Genomic DNA, 17,881 nt, shown 5'->3' with positions numbered 1-17,881 from the left:
CTCCACAATCTATGAATTTTAGAGGAATCCACACATTCAAACCATAGCATAATTCAAAATAATAAAATAATGAAGGCAGGAAAATCTTATTAAGACATTATTTATTAGAATCTAATATTAGAAACAGCATAACTTTGTAATAGTAGGATATAATTAAGTAAGCAATGGTTCTACTGAGAATATAAAACATTATACAACCATTAGAATAACAAATATGAACATTCCCTAAAACATGGAAAAATATTTTAAAAGTGAAAAAGAATATACACTTATGTCTAAGCTGTAATTATATGTAAATAAATATAACCATATATGGATAATGGTTGAATGGCATATGGAGAAATGTAAACATTTGTGCAGGAATAGTTATATGAGTGAACATTTTTCTTTTGAAGTCTAACACAAAAATTGTTTTTTGACAACAAATATGATTTTATATAAAACAAAGAAGTTTCTCTTCTTGAGAATGTATTCTTATCTGTATAAGCCTTTTGTTTGTGTATTCGAGTCAGTGTTTGGATTAAGAGTTACACTTTTAAGAGACTGGAAAGAAATTCAACAAATTTCAGGATAAAACCAACTACTATGTTTAACCATAAAGCTCTCATAAAAAAATGTAAAAAAATATTTGAAAAAATATTCAACAAATTATTAACATTGATTATTTCTGGGTAGTGAGGATAATTTATTTTTGTATACCTTTATGTGTTTTTCAAGTGTTCTATGATAATATTATGAATTTTTAAAAATAGTTATTTTAAAAACAAATAAAACTATTTTGTAACATCACTTCTGAGAGCCCACAGTTTACCTGGTTAGTGCTATGATTTCTTGAATGCAATGTGTGTCTGGTTGTAGACAGAGCTCCTCTCTTCAACTCAATAGCCCATAATTTGATTTGAGACACAACTAAATATAGCACCAACTTTGGTATGGAGGATGGAAATCTGACTCTCCCTGCTTTTTTTGCTTCAGAGGCAACAGGAGATTCTTTTCAAGACAGGTGGCCTGTGAGCCTTGTCAATGGTCAGACTGGACCTTCAAAATTTTCCTGATAGCATTCTAAGCTCAGGAGCAAATTCAACAAAACTAAGTGTTGGGGTTGGGGGATTGTAGGCCCAGAGGCCTTTTAGATAGATTCTCTGAACTCTTAAATGCTTTGTTGTCCTATCCTCCCCATCCCTACTTTATATTGGTAATTATTAGGAGAACTAAAATAGGAAATGGGAGGCAAGATGACAGTTTGCCCAAGAATACAGACTCCTTACAGTCCTGCAAATATTCCGGCATGCCAGAGGCTTTTCTGAGTCAAACTCTTAGGATGCCAGAGAGAATAGATTCATTACCTTTTTGGTCATATCTGGAAATTCAGAGAACAGTGCCTCTGGAGCCATGCTAAAGAGAGGAGAACCTGTATCAGAGTCTCAGCAGAGACTTTGAGCTTTCTTAGCTTCAAACTTATCATCTGTAAGCAAGTATAACTAAATCAACATTGCCACATGTAGGCATTATAAAGCTTTTTGCAAATTAAAAAAAGATCAGTGGTAATTGCAAATAATAACAGTGATTGTGTCATTTAATAATAAAAAAGATTTTATTTCAGAGCTAGAAAGGAGCTTCAGGCTATAAATGTCTAATTATGGCATGTCTGCCTTGTTTAAACCTTGATATATATAAGTAGATGGTTCAGTGTCTGAGGCAGTGTCATCTCAGAAGGACCTTTTCCGTGATGTTAAAACAGCCCCCCAGGGGGAGATTTGAGCTCCTGATTGCTACTGTCTTAAAGTTTGTCTAATGTTTTCTGGGATGTCCAGAAACCCTCTATCTCCTTGGAGCTCATGATATAGCCCAGTTGCTATGGAAAACGACAAGAAAGGAGGTAGAATACCACAGAATCAAGGAATGTTTGAGATGAAGGTAGCTAATAAGGGTAAGACGCTTCCCTTTCTGAGGGAGATTTCTGTCCCTAGCTTGTGGTGAGTCATATCTCTAGGAAAATAACTCATGTTCTGTGACCAGCTAATGCATACCTCTGCGTTCAGGCAGGATTGCACTGGAACCTTCCTAGACTCCGTCTCCGGCTCCGCGGTTACCTGTGGGTGGGTGATGCAGTCGTGTACGTGGGAGGACCTCCTCTCCAGATTTTCCCTACAGTTGGTTGGTTTTATTCAGAGCCTCTCATTGGGATGAATGCGGGATAGAAGGTGTGGGAAAGCGTCCTCTAAGCCCCCTCCCCCGTTGCCAACATCATTTCTTTGAGTCTGTGAGAGGCCGGGAAGACCCAGGGATGTGTTCAGGCATCGTGTAACCTGGGCGGATTCAGCCAGGAGCACACTGGCTGTCGGGAGCCCCGCCTCCCTCGCTCGCGGTTGACAGCTCAGCTGGTGCGGAGCAACTCGTGCCAGCCAGTCGTGTCTCAGCCTGGGAGTGTGTGCGCGCACCGCCCGCGCCCGCTGCCTCTGGCCCCGGCTTCCAAAAACAGCTCCAGCGCAGCTCCGCTCAGCGTCCAGCTTGCTCCTGAGAACAGTCCCTCCCTTGTGCCCGTTGCACCGTTAGCTGGAGGTTCAGCCACGTCAAACTGGTTTTCTGAAAAAGCAGGGCGAGTTCTCTCTTTGCCTCCGACGCCGAAAGAAGGAGCTGGGGAGGAAAAAGCTGGGGCTTTTTGCACTGGAGATTCCTGAGCAAGGCTTCTCATTTTCCCAGGCTGCTTCCACTCCCGGGTGAGGAGCGCCCTGAGAGTAAGGAAAGAGCCTGGAAAATGGAGCAGACGTGGGCGAGGTACGTGAGCTGCTTCTTTCTAGCTGCATCAGGGAATTAGTGGCCCTCCTCTGTCCCCTCCCCCAGTGCCCTTAGGAAGAGGTCGTCCCTCACCCCTTGGGGCCTTTGACCGGTTCTCTTTTTTATCTGTTCGCCCTCTCTGTTTCCCAGTCCATCTTTCCTGGTCCTCCTGCACATGTTCTGTTCTCTGGTGCTTCCCTTGCTTAATGAATCTTCCTTCCACATACTCTAGACATTAAAAATACCCAATGAGGTTGCCTGGAAGTTTGTGTAGAAATGTATGTCTTTCCCTGACTTGGTGTCCTCCTTTTCCATAGACTAGAGGGACCCCACTTGGTTTTTCTTTAGAGATACCTTTAATTTTTAGCACTTTGAACAATATCGGATTCATTTGCACCCTGCCACGTTTTCCTTCTCAACCTCACCCTGCACTAGTCACACAAAGGCAAAAGACTGAGTGAGCAGAGCCCAGCAACGCTCTTCTATCTCCAGAGCCTCTAGTTGGAGCTGACTTTCCCCAAGAAAATAAGACAAAGAGTTCAGGGTACCCTGCATTGCTCAGGCTGGAGCCAGGGCAATAGTCTGCTTTTAAGTCAGACTTTGGAGATATTTGGTGGAATTCTGTTTTCTCCAACCTCCACTCCCAACTCCTTCCCCTACATATTCTTTAAGATGGAACTCCTTCCAGGGAGGGGTAAGGATAAGGGACCCTCTGTTGAGACAAAGACTTAATTTTTGTTTTTAGGGGAAGTGTAGGTGGGGAGACTATATATCAGAAGTGTTTCCATCATAGACACATCTACAGGGTTTGACTTTGGAGAAGTGAGGTGGGGCCAATGAACATTATGATTTCTGAGAGAGTGAAGACTAAAACTACAGAAGGTAAATTGTGGGTTTAACAGTACTTATACAAAAGACCTGGTGGTGGTGGTGGTGTGTGTGTGGGGGAGTTAGTTGATTGTTAAGCTCAACAAGAGTAAACAGTTTAATGTGAATATTAAAGAAAGGGCAAAATGAAGCATGGGGTCTATTGCCAGACAAATTGTAGATTCTAGATTTTTAATTGTTGTTCCTACTTTTCGTGTTTCTCTGCTCTCTCTACTCAGGCATTTCCTGTCCTAGAAGAGTGTGCTCTTTAGGGAATCACTAGATTAAAAAAGCACAAAGAGACAGGAGGGGACTAAAAGCCATGCCTTCAGGGATACCCAAAGAACCTGAATCTCTTTAGTCTGGAGAAGTACAGACTGGAACAGGGGAAGGATGTGGTTGTTCTCTTCAAAGTTCTGAAGAGCAGTTGTTGGTGGAGGGATTAGATTAATTTAGAATCTCTTAGGAGGATGGAACAACTGATGGGAGCAATTTGTGGGGAGGCAAGTAATGACTTAGTATAAGGGAAGAGCTTTCTAAACAGCTACCTGAGCAGTACAGAGATCCCTGACCCTCAAGTTATTTAAGCAAAGGCTCTATGACCTCTTGATGGTAATGATAGTGAGTGTATCAGAGATTCTTTCCATCAGTGTTTTTCATACCTTAAACCAAAAGTAATCATGTGAAAGGTTTGATACCTAGCATTGCAAAAAAAAAAAAAGTATTATTTGTTAACTTTCAGAAGAATCACAAATTATATGTTTATAATCCAATTTTCATGAACTGAGCATATGCACACTATGGTGAGCACTCAGATAAAAAATGAGAACATAGCCTGCACCCCTGAAAGCCTTCTTATGAGTCCTAGAATAACCATGACCCTTATATTGAACACCATAGATTCGTGTTGCCTAATCACCTAAGCACCGCCAGGTGCTCTGCCACCGAGCCGCACACCCTGCCCTTTATTTTTTATTTTGAGACCGATCTTGCCAAATGGCCTCCAACTCATGATCCTCCTGCCTCACCCTCCTCAGTAGCTGGGATTACGTTCGTGTGCCACCACACCCAACTTGCCCCTTTTTTTGTCCTTGGGCGGGGAGGGGACTGTGACCTTCTCTCTGTTTCCACAGAGTGCCTGGCGTCTAGGCACTTCCATTTACAGAAATGAAGTCATACATTTTTTACTTTTTATCCAGCTTCTTTCACTCAATATTATGCTTTTGGGATTCTTCTACATTGTTGTGCTCGGTTATTGTTCATTTGTTCTTGCTTCTAAATAAGATCTATTGTGTGTAAATATGTCAGTTTGTTTATCCATTCTATTGTTAATAGGCATTTGAGCAATTTCCAGTTTGGGTCTATTAAAATAGTGTTTCTATGAACATTTCTGTACATGTCTTTTGTGACCATATGTACACATTTCTGTTGGGTAAATAAATAGAAATAGAATCACTGGATGACAGAAAATGAATGTTCAGCTTTAGTAAATACTGCCAATTTGTTTTCTAAAGTAGTTACGAAAGAGGTTTCTAAAGAGAGTGTCCAAAGGGTAGTGACAGTGAAAAGGTGCTCTACATCACTCATCATGAGGGAAATAAAAATTAGAACCACAGTTTCATATCACTACATACACATTGAATTGCTGAAATTAAAAAGTTAGAAAAGAACTGAGGGTGTATGTTAGTGATAGAGTGCTCGCCTAGAGTCCAAGAGGCCTTGGGTTTAATGTCTAGCACTGCCAAACAAAACAAAACAAAAACAGAGAGAGAGAGAGAGAGAGAGAGAGAGAGAGAGAGAGAGAGAGAGAGAAAGAGAAAGAATATACCAAATGTTGGCAAGATGAAACCCTTAGAATATTCACACTTTTTTTTTTACCCTACCCACAGTAAGAAGTGTCATTTACATTGTCACCAAGTTCACTTACAAATGTGAAAAACTGAAAGTTTCATGTAACAGTACTTAAACTTACTATGTGTTTTATACTCTGATATTTTCTATTCTGTTCTTCTTTAGAAAACAAATGCTGGTTATGACTCAATTTATTTCACCACCTAATTGGTCACAGTTGGAAAAATTGTATAATTATAGCTGTGGTTAGTGTCTCAGATCCTTCTTAACTTACAGATCAGATCAGTTCATAAATATTTATTACAAATGCAAGAACCCATAGCCAGTCACATTGGCGCATGCCTATAATTCCAGTGACTTGGGAGGCTGAGGCAGGAGATCATAAGTTTGAGTCCAGCCTTTGCAATTTAGTGAGGCCCTATGCAACTCAGTGAGACCCTGTCTTAAACTTTAAAACAAAAAAGGACTGGGAAGATAGCTCAGTGGTAAAGTGCCCCTGGGTTCAATTCCCAGTAGAGAATGAACAAAAAACCCCAATCAGGCCCCTCTGCTAGATGCTAAGCACAAAACAATGAATGAGACTGATTCTCTGCCTTAGAGGGTTTATATTCTTATCTATAATTTTTAAATGAGGCTAAGGCAGAGAGGTATATTGACTTCTCTGAGAGAACAGTGGAAAAATACAACCTAGGGGGTTCTGAGAATAGAAATTAACTTTAATTCCTACCATTTATTAGGCTTTTGTTGGGTGCTAATCCCTTTGCATGCTTTATTTCACCTAATGTTCAGAATCCCATGAGGTAAGTATTTATATTCTTCAGATAAAGAAATTGAACTTAATAGAGAACAAATAATTTCCCCAGGGTAACACATACAACAAAGAAAGAAATGAAACCTAAAACTATTTAATTCTAAAACTTGTGCTCTTTTTAATTTTTTTACTTGAATTTTGTAGGTAATTCAGTTTCTGAGTTGATTCTGAAACTGGCTACTTGTATTGACTCCTCTTAAATTTATGAATAAGCCTAAGACTGTGATTCTATCCCCAGATTTCATTCTGGGAAGCTCTGGAAAGTTTCTTCTCCGAGAGGTACTTCAGCTGACCCACCACAATCATATTCTGCTCAATCTCCCCACAGAAGACAAAGTACTAGGGATTTGAGTTCTGAAAATTGCCTTAGCTGGGCATGGTGGCACACACATGTAATCTCAGCAACTCTAGAGGCTAAGGCAGGAGGATCATAAGTTGGAGGCAGGCCTTAGCACCTTTGTCTCAAAAAAAAGGCAGGGGGTATTGTGGATGTGCTTCAATAGTAGAATGCCCCTAGGTTCAATTTCTAGTACTGAAAAAACAATTTAGATATCTAGAAGTAAAGGATATCTAAATTGTTTTAGATGAGAATGTTTCCCCACCTTCCCAAGGGTCTGTTGCCTGAATGTTGCCAGACTCTGGTTAAATCAGTGGGGAGAGTGTGGTTGGTTCTAAAATAGCAAATTTCCCATGGATATGCCAACCTTACAAAAAGCTGGTTTGGTTACTAATCAAATTGAAATCCATAAATAGGGTAAAAGTTGTCAAAGGAGTAAGTTCACGGAGATGATGAAGAACTTGACTACCCAGGTAGTTTTCCTTACCTCACGGATCTAGTATCAATCAGGAAAGCTTCTACTGCTCTTGAGTTTTTAGCTTCCACTTATCTAGACTAGCAACTCCCTGGGTCTTCTGCTTTAGAGACTGTGGATATTTCAGAGTCAGTATTTGTATTAATTTCCTATTGTTGCTGTAACATCGTACCACAAATTAATGGCTTATAACAGCAGAAATTATTACCTTGCAGTTCTAGAGGTCAGAAGTCTAAAAATTGGTCTTTGAGGCTAAAATCAAGACATTTAAATAAATGTTTGTGAACTGGTCTGATCTGTGAGTTAAGAAGTGTCTTGAAACATCGGCAGGACTGTGTTGCTTCTGGATGCTCCAAGAGAGAATCTATCCCTTACCATTTTTAGCTTCTAGAGGCTACCCACATTCCAGGCTCCATAGCCTCTGTTCAGCAATGTCATCACTCTGGGCTCTGCTTCCATTATCACATCTCCTTCACTCATTTTGACCCTGTGATGTGTCCCCTTACAAAGACCCCTATATTTACATTGGGACCAACCAGATAAACCAGAATAATCTCACCCCAAATCCTTCATCCCTTTTACCAAGTCCCTTTTGCCATGTAAAGTGGCATATTCAGAAGTTCTGGGAATTAAGTACATGGATATCCTCAGAGTGCCATTTAGCCTGCCACAATTGCTACATGCTGGAAAAGTCATTGCTAATTGTCTTCCACTTTCTGTAAATAATATTGGAAATCTGAATAAAAGTCAAACCCTATGTTAACCTTATACTACTTCTCTGAATCAAAAATAGCAACAAAGGGACTGGGGTTGTGGCTCTGTAGTAGAGCAATTGCTTGGCATGTGTGAGGCCCTGGGTTTGATCCTTAGCACCACATATAAATAAACGAATAAAGTGAAAAATCTATTGGCAACTACAGAAAAAAAAGCAACAAAAAAGTGAACTTGAAATATTTAAGGGCAGCCTGTAAGCCTGAAGTTTAGGAAAAGAAAGCAAATTAATTATCCTTTTTTATTTTGTTTCATTTGATTTAGTGAAATGCAAACATTAATTGTATTTGCCTGTTATGTCTGTGACAATTTTGGAGAAGGGAAGTAACATTCAAGAAAAATAATGGTCCCGTTTCAGAATTTGATTTTGTTTTTTCTCTTTCTGTAAGACAAGATGTTCATTTGATAAAGCTGTATCATACTTAACAGATCCCCATTGATAAATTATTTGTATTTATTCTGCTTCATGTTAATACTTAGCTAAAGAGGAATTGGAGACATTTATATATATTTTTTGAATTGATGATGAAATAGTACAGAGTCCTGTTTACAAAAACATAGTTATGGCCAGAGATGGCAATTTGCCCCATATTACAGATGAATATGCTGAGGCTAGGGAGGTTATGTGATATTCTAGTGTTCACAACTAGTATGTATTAGGTCTGGGTAATGATGATGTCTTTACTTACTATGATGATGGTATTTTTTGTATAGCATTTTGTATTCGGAAAATGCTTTTTTCATATTTCTATTTCTCAAACATGCTTGGATGTTGAATTTCCTGTTTAATATTCTGCTGTGCTGGTGATTAGTTTATTGGGTTTTGAAAAGGAAAGTCTGAATTGGCAACTATGATCTACCTTGACATGGTTCAGAAGTTGGATTTTGACTGGGGGAATTTGTCTCAATCAGTGCTTTTACTCCTTGCTTATTTCCCACAAACCGGATCTATGTAGACCCTACCCCAACCCCTTTTTTTGGACTGTGTGCTCATGGTGGATTTAAAGTACTGGATGATTGGGAAGGGGTTACTTTTCTTTGGAAATGTGAGGAGACTGGGCTTTATCACAGTGCCTTTTCCATCCTGGGTGGCTGGCCTGACTGTGGCTAAGGGATTGTTGGTGCAAGACTATGTTCGCCATCCATCCATTCAGTGGATGCCCAGAGACAACACTCCCATTGAAATTGTCCCAATTTTATAAATAAAATTCTAAACTGAGTGCAGAACATTCCACGAATTGTTTCAGGCAAAAGTTCAAATTATATTTAAAGTTACAAGAAAGTTCAGAATAAAGGAGATGTCATAATGACCCAAGATGGCTCTTTCCGATTCTATTTTAAAACATTCAGATGCACTGAGGACTTGTTGTCCTCTGAGAGCATCTTCTGAGTTCTGTGGTTAGCAAGACAAGCAGGATCTGATTTTTTTCCCCTTGAGTCTTTCTAGCTAAAGCATGGTCTACCTTGAAATGGTTCTGGGCTCTATAAATAGTCACAGACTATTTATAATGAATTTTATAATATAAATAATAACTTGTATTTTAATAACACTTTAATAGTCTGTGATACATTTTCCCTTAACCTGTCTTATTATTTCTGGTCCTTTCCTATTTGTTACATTTTGCAGAAATTTCTTTCTTTTTTGGCTTCTCCAAGGCCAGATAGGGAAGAGGTATCCTTCTATTAGTTTCTTCTCATCGTGTTCAGGGTGACAGGGGTACACAGAAGCAATAATTGGGAAGCATTGATGGCAAAGGAAATTGAATAATTTCTAGCATTTCATGCAATTTAAAATTATATTTATTTTCAATTTCATAATGTGGTATATTATTATTCATAACATAGGAGAGCAGTTATGTGGAATTACTGTACATTACTTAATCATTCCCTATGCTGAGGCCTGTAGTTCTCCAATTTTTACCTATGATAAACAATTGATAAATATATAAGTGTATAAAGCATTGTCTTCTATGGAATTATTTTTGTATATATGTATATTTTTTTTTAATATTTATTCATTTATTTTTAGTTTTCAGCGGACACAACATCTTTGTTTGTATGTGGTGCTGAGGATGGAACCCGGGCCGCACGCATGCCAGGCAAGCGCGCTACCGCTTGAGCCACATCCCCAGCCCCTGGAATTATTTTTGAATGATAGATATTCAGAAGCAGAATAACTGTGTCAAACATTTCCAGTTCTTTCTTTTAATTTTTTTAATCTGTAGATGGACTCAATACCTTTATTTTATTTTTATGTGGTCCTGAAGATCGAACCCAGTGCCTCACACATGCCAGGCAAATGTTCTACCACTGAGCCACAACCCAGCCCAAAACATTTCCAATTCTTGAAAACATATTGCAAGTTGCTTAGACCTTGTATTACATCAACAAGGTATTTTGTTCAACTTAAAAATCTTTTTCAAGACTGGAATCCCTTTATTGCAGAGAAAGAAACTGAGAAACACTGACATAAAGAGGTGATTCCTGCTTTTTAATTTTTATTCATTTTATTTTTTGGAACTTTTTTATTCCTAGGTAAATCAAGTAACATTCTCAACTTTTACCCTTCTCAAGGGTAAACTGCTTCATTGTTGCTATCAATCTTCATTAGTATTACAAAGTATTCACTGAAATGATAATAAATTTTTCATCTAAGAAAATAAAAGTATATTTAAGTTACATAAAAATTATGCATATATATTAAGATGTCCATTTCGAGGAAAGAGGAAAAAAAATATGTGCTGTATTTGCTTGTGGAATTGTGGGCAAAAGTCAATATTATGTTTTTATAGCAGGAAGAAATTTACATTGTGTTCACCAAGTGACAGCATATAAGTTTTAGAACTGAGTTTGTTTTAGAAACATACTTAGATATTTTTAGGTTATTGTCACCATGAGAACAGCATTATTGCCAGCAGATGTAGGGAGCTTGTTATAGAGTGATGGTCACTCTACTTACCCTGAGCTATAATTATGATGTGTGGACCTTAATGTACCGGATGTTCCCACCCATGCACCTAGCCTTGCTTGCTAGGATAACTTTGTTCATCCTTCGAAGTTAGTTTCATCATTACTGCCTTTTGGAATTATTTTTGAATGCTAATTCTAGGTATTTGCTGTATCCTACTCTGTTATAGCTTGTACCTACTAGGTTAATTTAACATTTTCCATGATCAAAATTTAATGGAAAAAAAATTTAATGAAAGAATGAACTGTTATTTGTCTCTACATCTTCAGCATTTAACATTGTTTATAGCACTTAGCAGATCCTCTGTGAAGATAACATTCCCTGAAAGGCTGATGTGAATATCTGTGGAATTTTTTCCCCATGATTCCACAGATATTCACATCAGCCTTTCATATATATATAATTGTTTAAGACATATACATCAAGCTGCTTTTATGATTTAGACTTATTAAATACTCAGTATATGATAGGGAATGGCATATAAACCCTTTCTTCAAGGAGCTGATGTTCTAGAGGGATCCTTAGGCAGGAGCATGTATTGGTGTTATGCCTTGACCTCCAGTTCCTTAACTTGACTTTACTTCAGTTTGCTATAAGCACAGACATCCTTTGTCTCTTCTTTGCACCAGATTCCCCACCTTCAAAATCCTTAACTCTAAAATTATATTCCATGACCACAGATCATCTCCCCCATTTTGCTGTTCTTTCTGAATGTTCAGTTTACTGTATCACTTAATTCTGTTCCTCAGCTCCTCCATTTGCTCATGCCCTCCCTACTGAGCCTAGATTCAGGGTCAGCTATTTGAATCATGTCCTCAGCACTGCTTTAGAATCTCTGACATGTTTATAATCCCCAACTCTTGGCCTTTTTCAATTGTGTTATCCTCTAGAATCCTATAAGCATTCTTTTAGTAATTATGAAACCATATGGAGAAAGAAGTCTCTAGGTTCGTTCTTTTTAATCTCAGATTGATCTGTAATGCAAGAAATTCTCCTTCTCCTCTCTCCTACCTCTCCCTGCTTCCTTGCTATACCCTTCCTCCCTGGACTTTTCCTTTAAAAACACATTCCTTACAACCTTTGGTTTCAGTAGTGTAAATGAAAGCAAATGATCTGTCCAACATCATTTCTTTTTTGTAGAATTCACATAAGCAAAACTAAAGAATAATTTAAATACCTAAAATCATTTTCAATGTTGTCTTCAGGTGATAACATTTTAAAAATTATTCTGATTTTTCTCTGTAAACCTTTCTCCTTTCTAAAATTTGTATAAGTAGCAGGTAGTTCTTTTAAAGTCACTAAAAATAGATAAAAAATAAATAAATGATGAAAGATGATGTGAATGAAAAGGTAGATGGAAATGGGGAAAAATCACCTATCTCTTGACATCTAGTCTACGGTTCTAGATAGATTGAGTCAGTTTTTCACCATACCCCAGTGCCTTGGAACTATTAGTTGTTAGTGGAAACTGAGGACTGCAGAATGCATTGCCAGTACCAAAAGTAAAGAGTAAAATATAAATTCTAGAAGCAGGTGGGGAGACCATACACCACTGGTGAACTGACAAAACCAAAGTAGATTATTTTCATGTCTCTTTTGAAAAAGTGATATCTGAGGATAGATAGAGGGGAATTTATTAGGTATTTGTATGTCTATTGACTTCATTAACCAAAGTGAGAAAAATAATTACAGAAACAGCCTTTATCTTTTTATAGTATTAAGTAATTTCTATGAACAATGATGGAAAGTACCAAGAAAAATAGTTTCCTTTAGGATGAAGACTTATAAACAAAATGAAGATGAAGAAAAAGAAAGGAAAGAAAAAAAAAGGACCTAAACAGATGAACAATGATGTTGCAGCTCCCTGCAGCTATTGTGAATTAGAGCGATAACTACCTCTCAGAGTTCTGTTTGGTCGTGGTCACTCTCAGTGAATAGTCTGTGTTGAGTGAAGGGTGTAATTGCAGCCTGTACAGTAGAAAAGTGGATGTTTCTGGATCAGTGCCAAGTTAGTCCACCCTTAACATATGGAGGGAAGCTCAAAGGGATGCTCTCTCTATGCTGAGGGTCTTTGCCAATTCAGCATCCTTGCTTGCAGAGGTTATAATGATAGGTTTTGAGATGAGAAAAAATGATAACCTCACTGTATTTATTATATATAATAGTTCTGTGCTCTGCATCTGTGACTTCTATCCTATTTGCATTTGAATATGTGTTTTTGCAATTCTGGTGCCAAATGGGAGGTATTTGGCAACATTTTGAACATAGAAGATATATTCACTGTCACTCTTGGCAAGAGAAGCAAAGATCTGAGAAGGAGAAGTTTCAGAGCATGTTCATAAATTGTCTTTTCTACTTTGATTGTGTCTGTTTTCATCACCTCTCTTGCCTTTCAGTTTATTCCCGTATCCATTGGGACAATGACCATTGTTATCACAGAAGGAGCTCGGGGAAGATGTGAATATTTTAGAGAAATTTAGTTAGAGATGGGGAAGTTTAAAGTAATGGCTAACTCACTTTTTCTGGATAGGACCTATATAAGTAGTCATACTAGCTACTTCCCTTTTAGGATTTTAATTTGTCATATGGCATCTATAACCTGAATACTCAAAGATTCAAGTGCATGATGTATTCATCAAGGATAAGTTGGTATCCCAAGAAAACAAATTTGTTTTAAATCTAGATCTCCTGTAGATTACCCACCCTTCCTTTCTTCTTGGTTTCTCAGGTGCCATTTCCCTGGACTCAAGGCAGATATGAAGGAGGCTCTCACTATATGTATAGATAAAAATAGGACATATTGGGAAGAAAAAAGGTTTGGAGTCAGGCAGGATACCATTGTCAAATTCAAGCTCTGACACCAACCAGCTGTGTGATCTTGGGCAAATTATTTCATTCATCCAGGCTTCTTGCTTCCTCTTCTGTAAAATAGTGATGACAGTGCCTAAACTTCAGAATTTTATGAGGATTGAAGGATTCCTGGACACTCAGTAAGTTGTGGAGGCAGCATTGGTGGTGGATGGTGATGGTTGTCCATAATAATAATGATGGTCATTGATTAGTGTTGAGAAGAATAATAATGTATGAAAACATTGTTGAGCTGTAAGGTTATGCATAGGTAGAATAGAAATTATTACCTGTAGATGTCTTTGTGTTTAATGTGATACTATTTGTGAAATCCTACAATTTACAAATTGTCAGGGCCAGAGCATGACATATATTAAAAAAAGTAGGCCAAAGTTCTTTTCCTTCTAACCCTTTTTAATGTGCCAAGATTAGGTGTGGATATAATTTTAGGGATGTAAAAAATAGACCTTTGAAAGATTTCTTTCATTTGAATGAACATTTAGCAACTCACAACAGATGAGCTTTAAGATGATAGGAATTAGAGCAGGATGTGTGCTTGGTTCTGTGCTTCCATACTTAATACTGTGGAGACTTTGATAAACAATAAACTTCAATCTTCTTGTCATGCAACATACTTTTTTTGATAAGACCATGGTGAGCCTTATCCCTTACATATTTCACTTTTTTTATCTAGGTGATTAATTAGAATGAACAATATAGTTAAATAAAAATACATTCTCCAATTTAAAAAAATAGGAATCATTGTGTAAAAATAGGGGGGAAACTCACCTGTATTCTCTCTCTCTCTCTCTCTCTCTCTCTTCTTATATAGATAGATATATGTGTATTTATGTGTATATATAAATATGTATATATAAGTATATATAAATAAAACATATGTTTTAGATGTTCATGGACCTTTATTTTTTAATTTAATTTTTTTTTTATTGGTTGCTCAAAACATTACAGCAGAATACAACAGACTAGTATGGCAGTATGTATAAAGATGGACCTTTATTTTATTCATGTATTTATATGCAGTGCTGAGAATCGAACCCAGTGCCTCACTCATGATAGGCAGGTGCTCTACCACTGAGCTACAACCCCAGCCCCTCACCTGCATTTTCTTCCACTCCAAACCCTCAGCCTTTTTACTTCTCCAGGTTCTTTTCTGGTCTGTACCTATAGGCGTCTTTATAGTAGTGCAAATCTTAGTCCTGACCTTTATTTTATTTTATTTTTTTCAGTTTAGTGGGGGAAATCCTTGTTTTATTATTCGGCCTCCCCTTTTTCTCTTAGAGATAGCAGTCTCTCTCTGCCCCTTCCCCGTTTAATAACCGCCATTTAAAGGAATCACTGCTCCCTTCCCCGCATATTGTCCCATGGCAGGGAAATCCTTTCCTGGAGCCAAGAGAAGTATAGGAGGCAGCAAGGCCACTGCACCGATGGCAAGGGCAGCTTTTACTCCACACATGGTGGCAGGGAGGCGGGCGCTGGCAATGGCTGCATGTTTTCTATTGCTTCCTGGCCATCCCCCTAACCTTCTTCGGTTTCGCTCCTCCACTGAGACCACTCCTGACTCTTTCTTCGGACATTATTATTAAATCACTTTTGGGGTTTGTGTTAGATTTCTATCACTGTATCATACACTTCAGATAAATGAACTTAAAAGGTAGAAAAGTGTATTTGGATCACAGTTTCAAGAACCTCTGCAATTTTAAACATTCTCCTTCTCTAACCAAAATTGTCAAGTTTTTCTTTTTGAGCTGCTTTCAGCTCTCAATTCTCACTGTAAATTTGGCTCAAAGAGCCAGCAATACTCATACTAGCCTGAATATGGAGTTGCCTTGAAATTTCCTCCACCAGATTAATTAATCCATTACCTTTAAACTCAGCCAAGCACAAACTCTCAGGTAATGGGTAAAATGTAGACAAATTGATGAGTTCTTTTTCTTTTTCTTCTCTTTTCTTTCTTTCTTTTTCTCCCAGAACATAACATAGGTAGCCTCTAGTCCACTTCCCTGTAGAATCCCCATTTCATTCTGGAACCTCATGAGCAAAGAGCCTTTACTGTCCACATTTCTATCAGCATTCTGAGTTGAAGCTCTTACCAGAAACAACCACTAAGCTCCACTTACTGCATTCTAGACTTTTCCTAACCTGCCTCTCCAAACTTCCAAATTTGTCCTACAAACCAATTCCATCAGATTCTGAACCATATGGTTAGGTTTAGTCATAGCAACCTCCCTAATCCTATTACCAATTTTCTGTGTTAGCTTTTTGCTGCTGTGACAAATACCTGAGATAAACAAAAGAAAAGGTTTATTTTGGCTCACTTTCAGAAGTTTCAGTCCATGCTTCCTTGGCCCTGTGACTTTGGGCCTGTGGCAACACAGTACATCTTGGCAGAAGCACATAGTGGAGGAAAACTGCTCACCTCATGCTGGTTGGGAAGGAGAGGGCAGGGGGTGGGGGGATACAGAGATAGACAGACAGACAGAGACAAAAGGGACTGGAATCTCAGTACTTCATTCAGCGACTTGCTCCCAGTGATCTAACTTCCTTCCATTAGGCTCCAACTCCTACCAATTCTACCATCTCCTGGTAGTATCACAGGCTAGTGATCAAGCCTTTAGCACATGGGCTTTGGGGGGCATTTAAGATCTACAGCATAACATTGTTTTAAGTAGTTAGATGACCGTTCAGACCTGGGGAGCAGGGAACACTGAACACAGCCTTCATTATCCTGTTTTTGTCATGTTTCCTGTGTTATTTATAGCTATGCTAGAAAAACCAGATATAGTCTTCTCTGTTTTCTGGAGATTTCCTACAACCCCTACCTGCCAGGCCAAAATTAATTATTATCTCACTTATGTTCTAAAATCATTGTTAAATCTGACATTGTCTCTTTGAATCATGTATCTGCCTCCCACAATAGATAGATTGTGAGTACTTTTATGACAGATATATGTATTTGTATTTCCAGGGCCTGCTATGTAAACAACTTCTCAATAAATATTTGTGAAATGGAATTTAAAAATCTATAAATGAAAATGCATTCTACTGTCATGTATAAACAATTAGAACAAATAAAAAATTAAAAATCTATAAATGGCACTCAGTGCCATAACTTTTGCTCTAAGTACTGCTTAGAGCAAATAATAATAAATAGCATGTTGTTTTTCTTCTTCTGAGTTTTTGTTTATAATAAGAGAACTATATCAAAAGAAACTGGAAAGATAGAAAATGCCTCCAGGAGCTAGCCTTTGTTCCCGGACTTGAAGATGCTAAGTGATGATGATGGTAAGTGATGAAGTGAAGCCTAAACAACTTAAGTGTGTGTGATTGGCTTAGGAAGGGCACCCACTTTGGGAGTTTGCACACCCATATGGGGAGCAATAATTGGGTTAATTATTTTGAGACTAAAGAGAAGAAAGCAGTGGAGACTAGACATACAACAGCACTTTAGAAATGGTTTTATGATCTAGGCTGGGGTTGTGGCTCAGTGGTAGAATGCTTGCCTACCATGTGCAAGGCCCTGGGTTCGATCCTTGTCACCACATATAAATAAAGGTATTGTGTGCAACTACAACTAAAAAGTAAATAAATATTTTAAAAAAATGGCTTTATAGTCATTTTGTTCCTGAGATAGAACTCTCTCATATAATTCAGAGACTCGTTACAGAGCCTGATTTGTAATGGTGACTGCTGCTTTCTCATGGTTGTGAATAACATGATGTGTGCCTCCTCTTAGTCCATAAATTAAGCAGGCCAAAATATGACAATGACATCAAATATGCAAGGAAGGTCTTATACCTGACTTACAGAAAATATTTCACTGCAGGTTCTGTTGTGGTGTTCCTCTTTGCTAAGGAAGAAGGAGCTCAACTCTTTACCTACTGTAACTACAAAAGTTATGAGAGAAAAGACTAGGTGGGACTAGGGAGATACTCAGATCTTAAAGGAGCTATATTACTAGATGTTTCAAGCCAAGCAAAATTGATTGCCTTGGATATTCCTTGCCATAAATGAAACTAACATTCTTTTAAAATTACAGAAAGGAGCCACGTGGTGGCACAAGCCTGTAATTCCGGAGGCTTGGAAGGCTAAGGCTTGAGGATCAAGAGTTCAAAGCCAGTCTCAGTATAAATGAAGCACTAAGTAACTCAGTGAGAC

The 17,881-nt window shown here is 38.1% G+C and overlaps 1 protein-coding gene across 10 annotated transcripts in view; it reads left to right on the top strand.

The window, feature by feature from the left end:
- Positions 1-2,509: 2,509 nt before the first annotated feature.
- Pde4dip (phosphodiesterase 4D interacting protein) overlaps positions 2,510-17,881 on the top strand; it is a 185,985-nt gene continuing 170,613 nt past the window's right edge. For 8 of the 10 annotated variants that reach the window (XM_077791184.1, XM_077791175.1, XM_077791179.1 and 5 more), the window contains exon 1: positions 2,511-2,778. In XM_077791184.1, the coding sequence (XP_077647310.1) occupies positions 2,759-2,778 (20 nt within the window). In that variant the 5' untranslated portion in view covers positions 2,511-2,758. Of the gene's footprint in view, positions 2,779-17,881 lie in introns of all 10 variants that reach the window. The other 2 variants (XM_077791185.1, XM_077791182.1) reach the window with 1 other exon arrangement.

Source organism: Urocitellus parryii, chromosome 11 (genome assembly GCF_045843805.1).
Source record: "Urocitellus parryii isolate mUroPar1 chromosome 11, mUroPar1.hap1, whole genome shotgun sequence".
NCBI classification, from domain to species: Eukaryota; Metazoa; Chordata; class Mammalia; order Rodentia; family Sciuridae; genus Urocitellus; species Urocitellus parryii.
The sequence above is the reverse complement of the archived record's forward strand: the minus strand, read 5'-3'. Positions and strand labels throughout refer to the sequence as shown.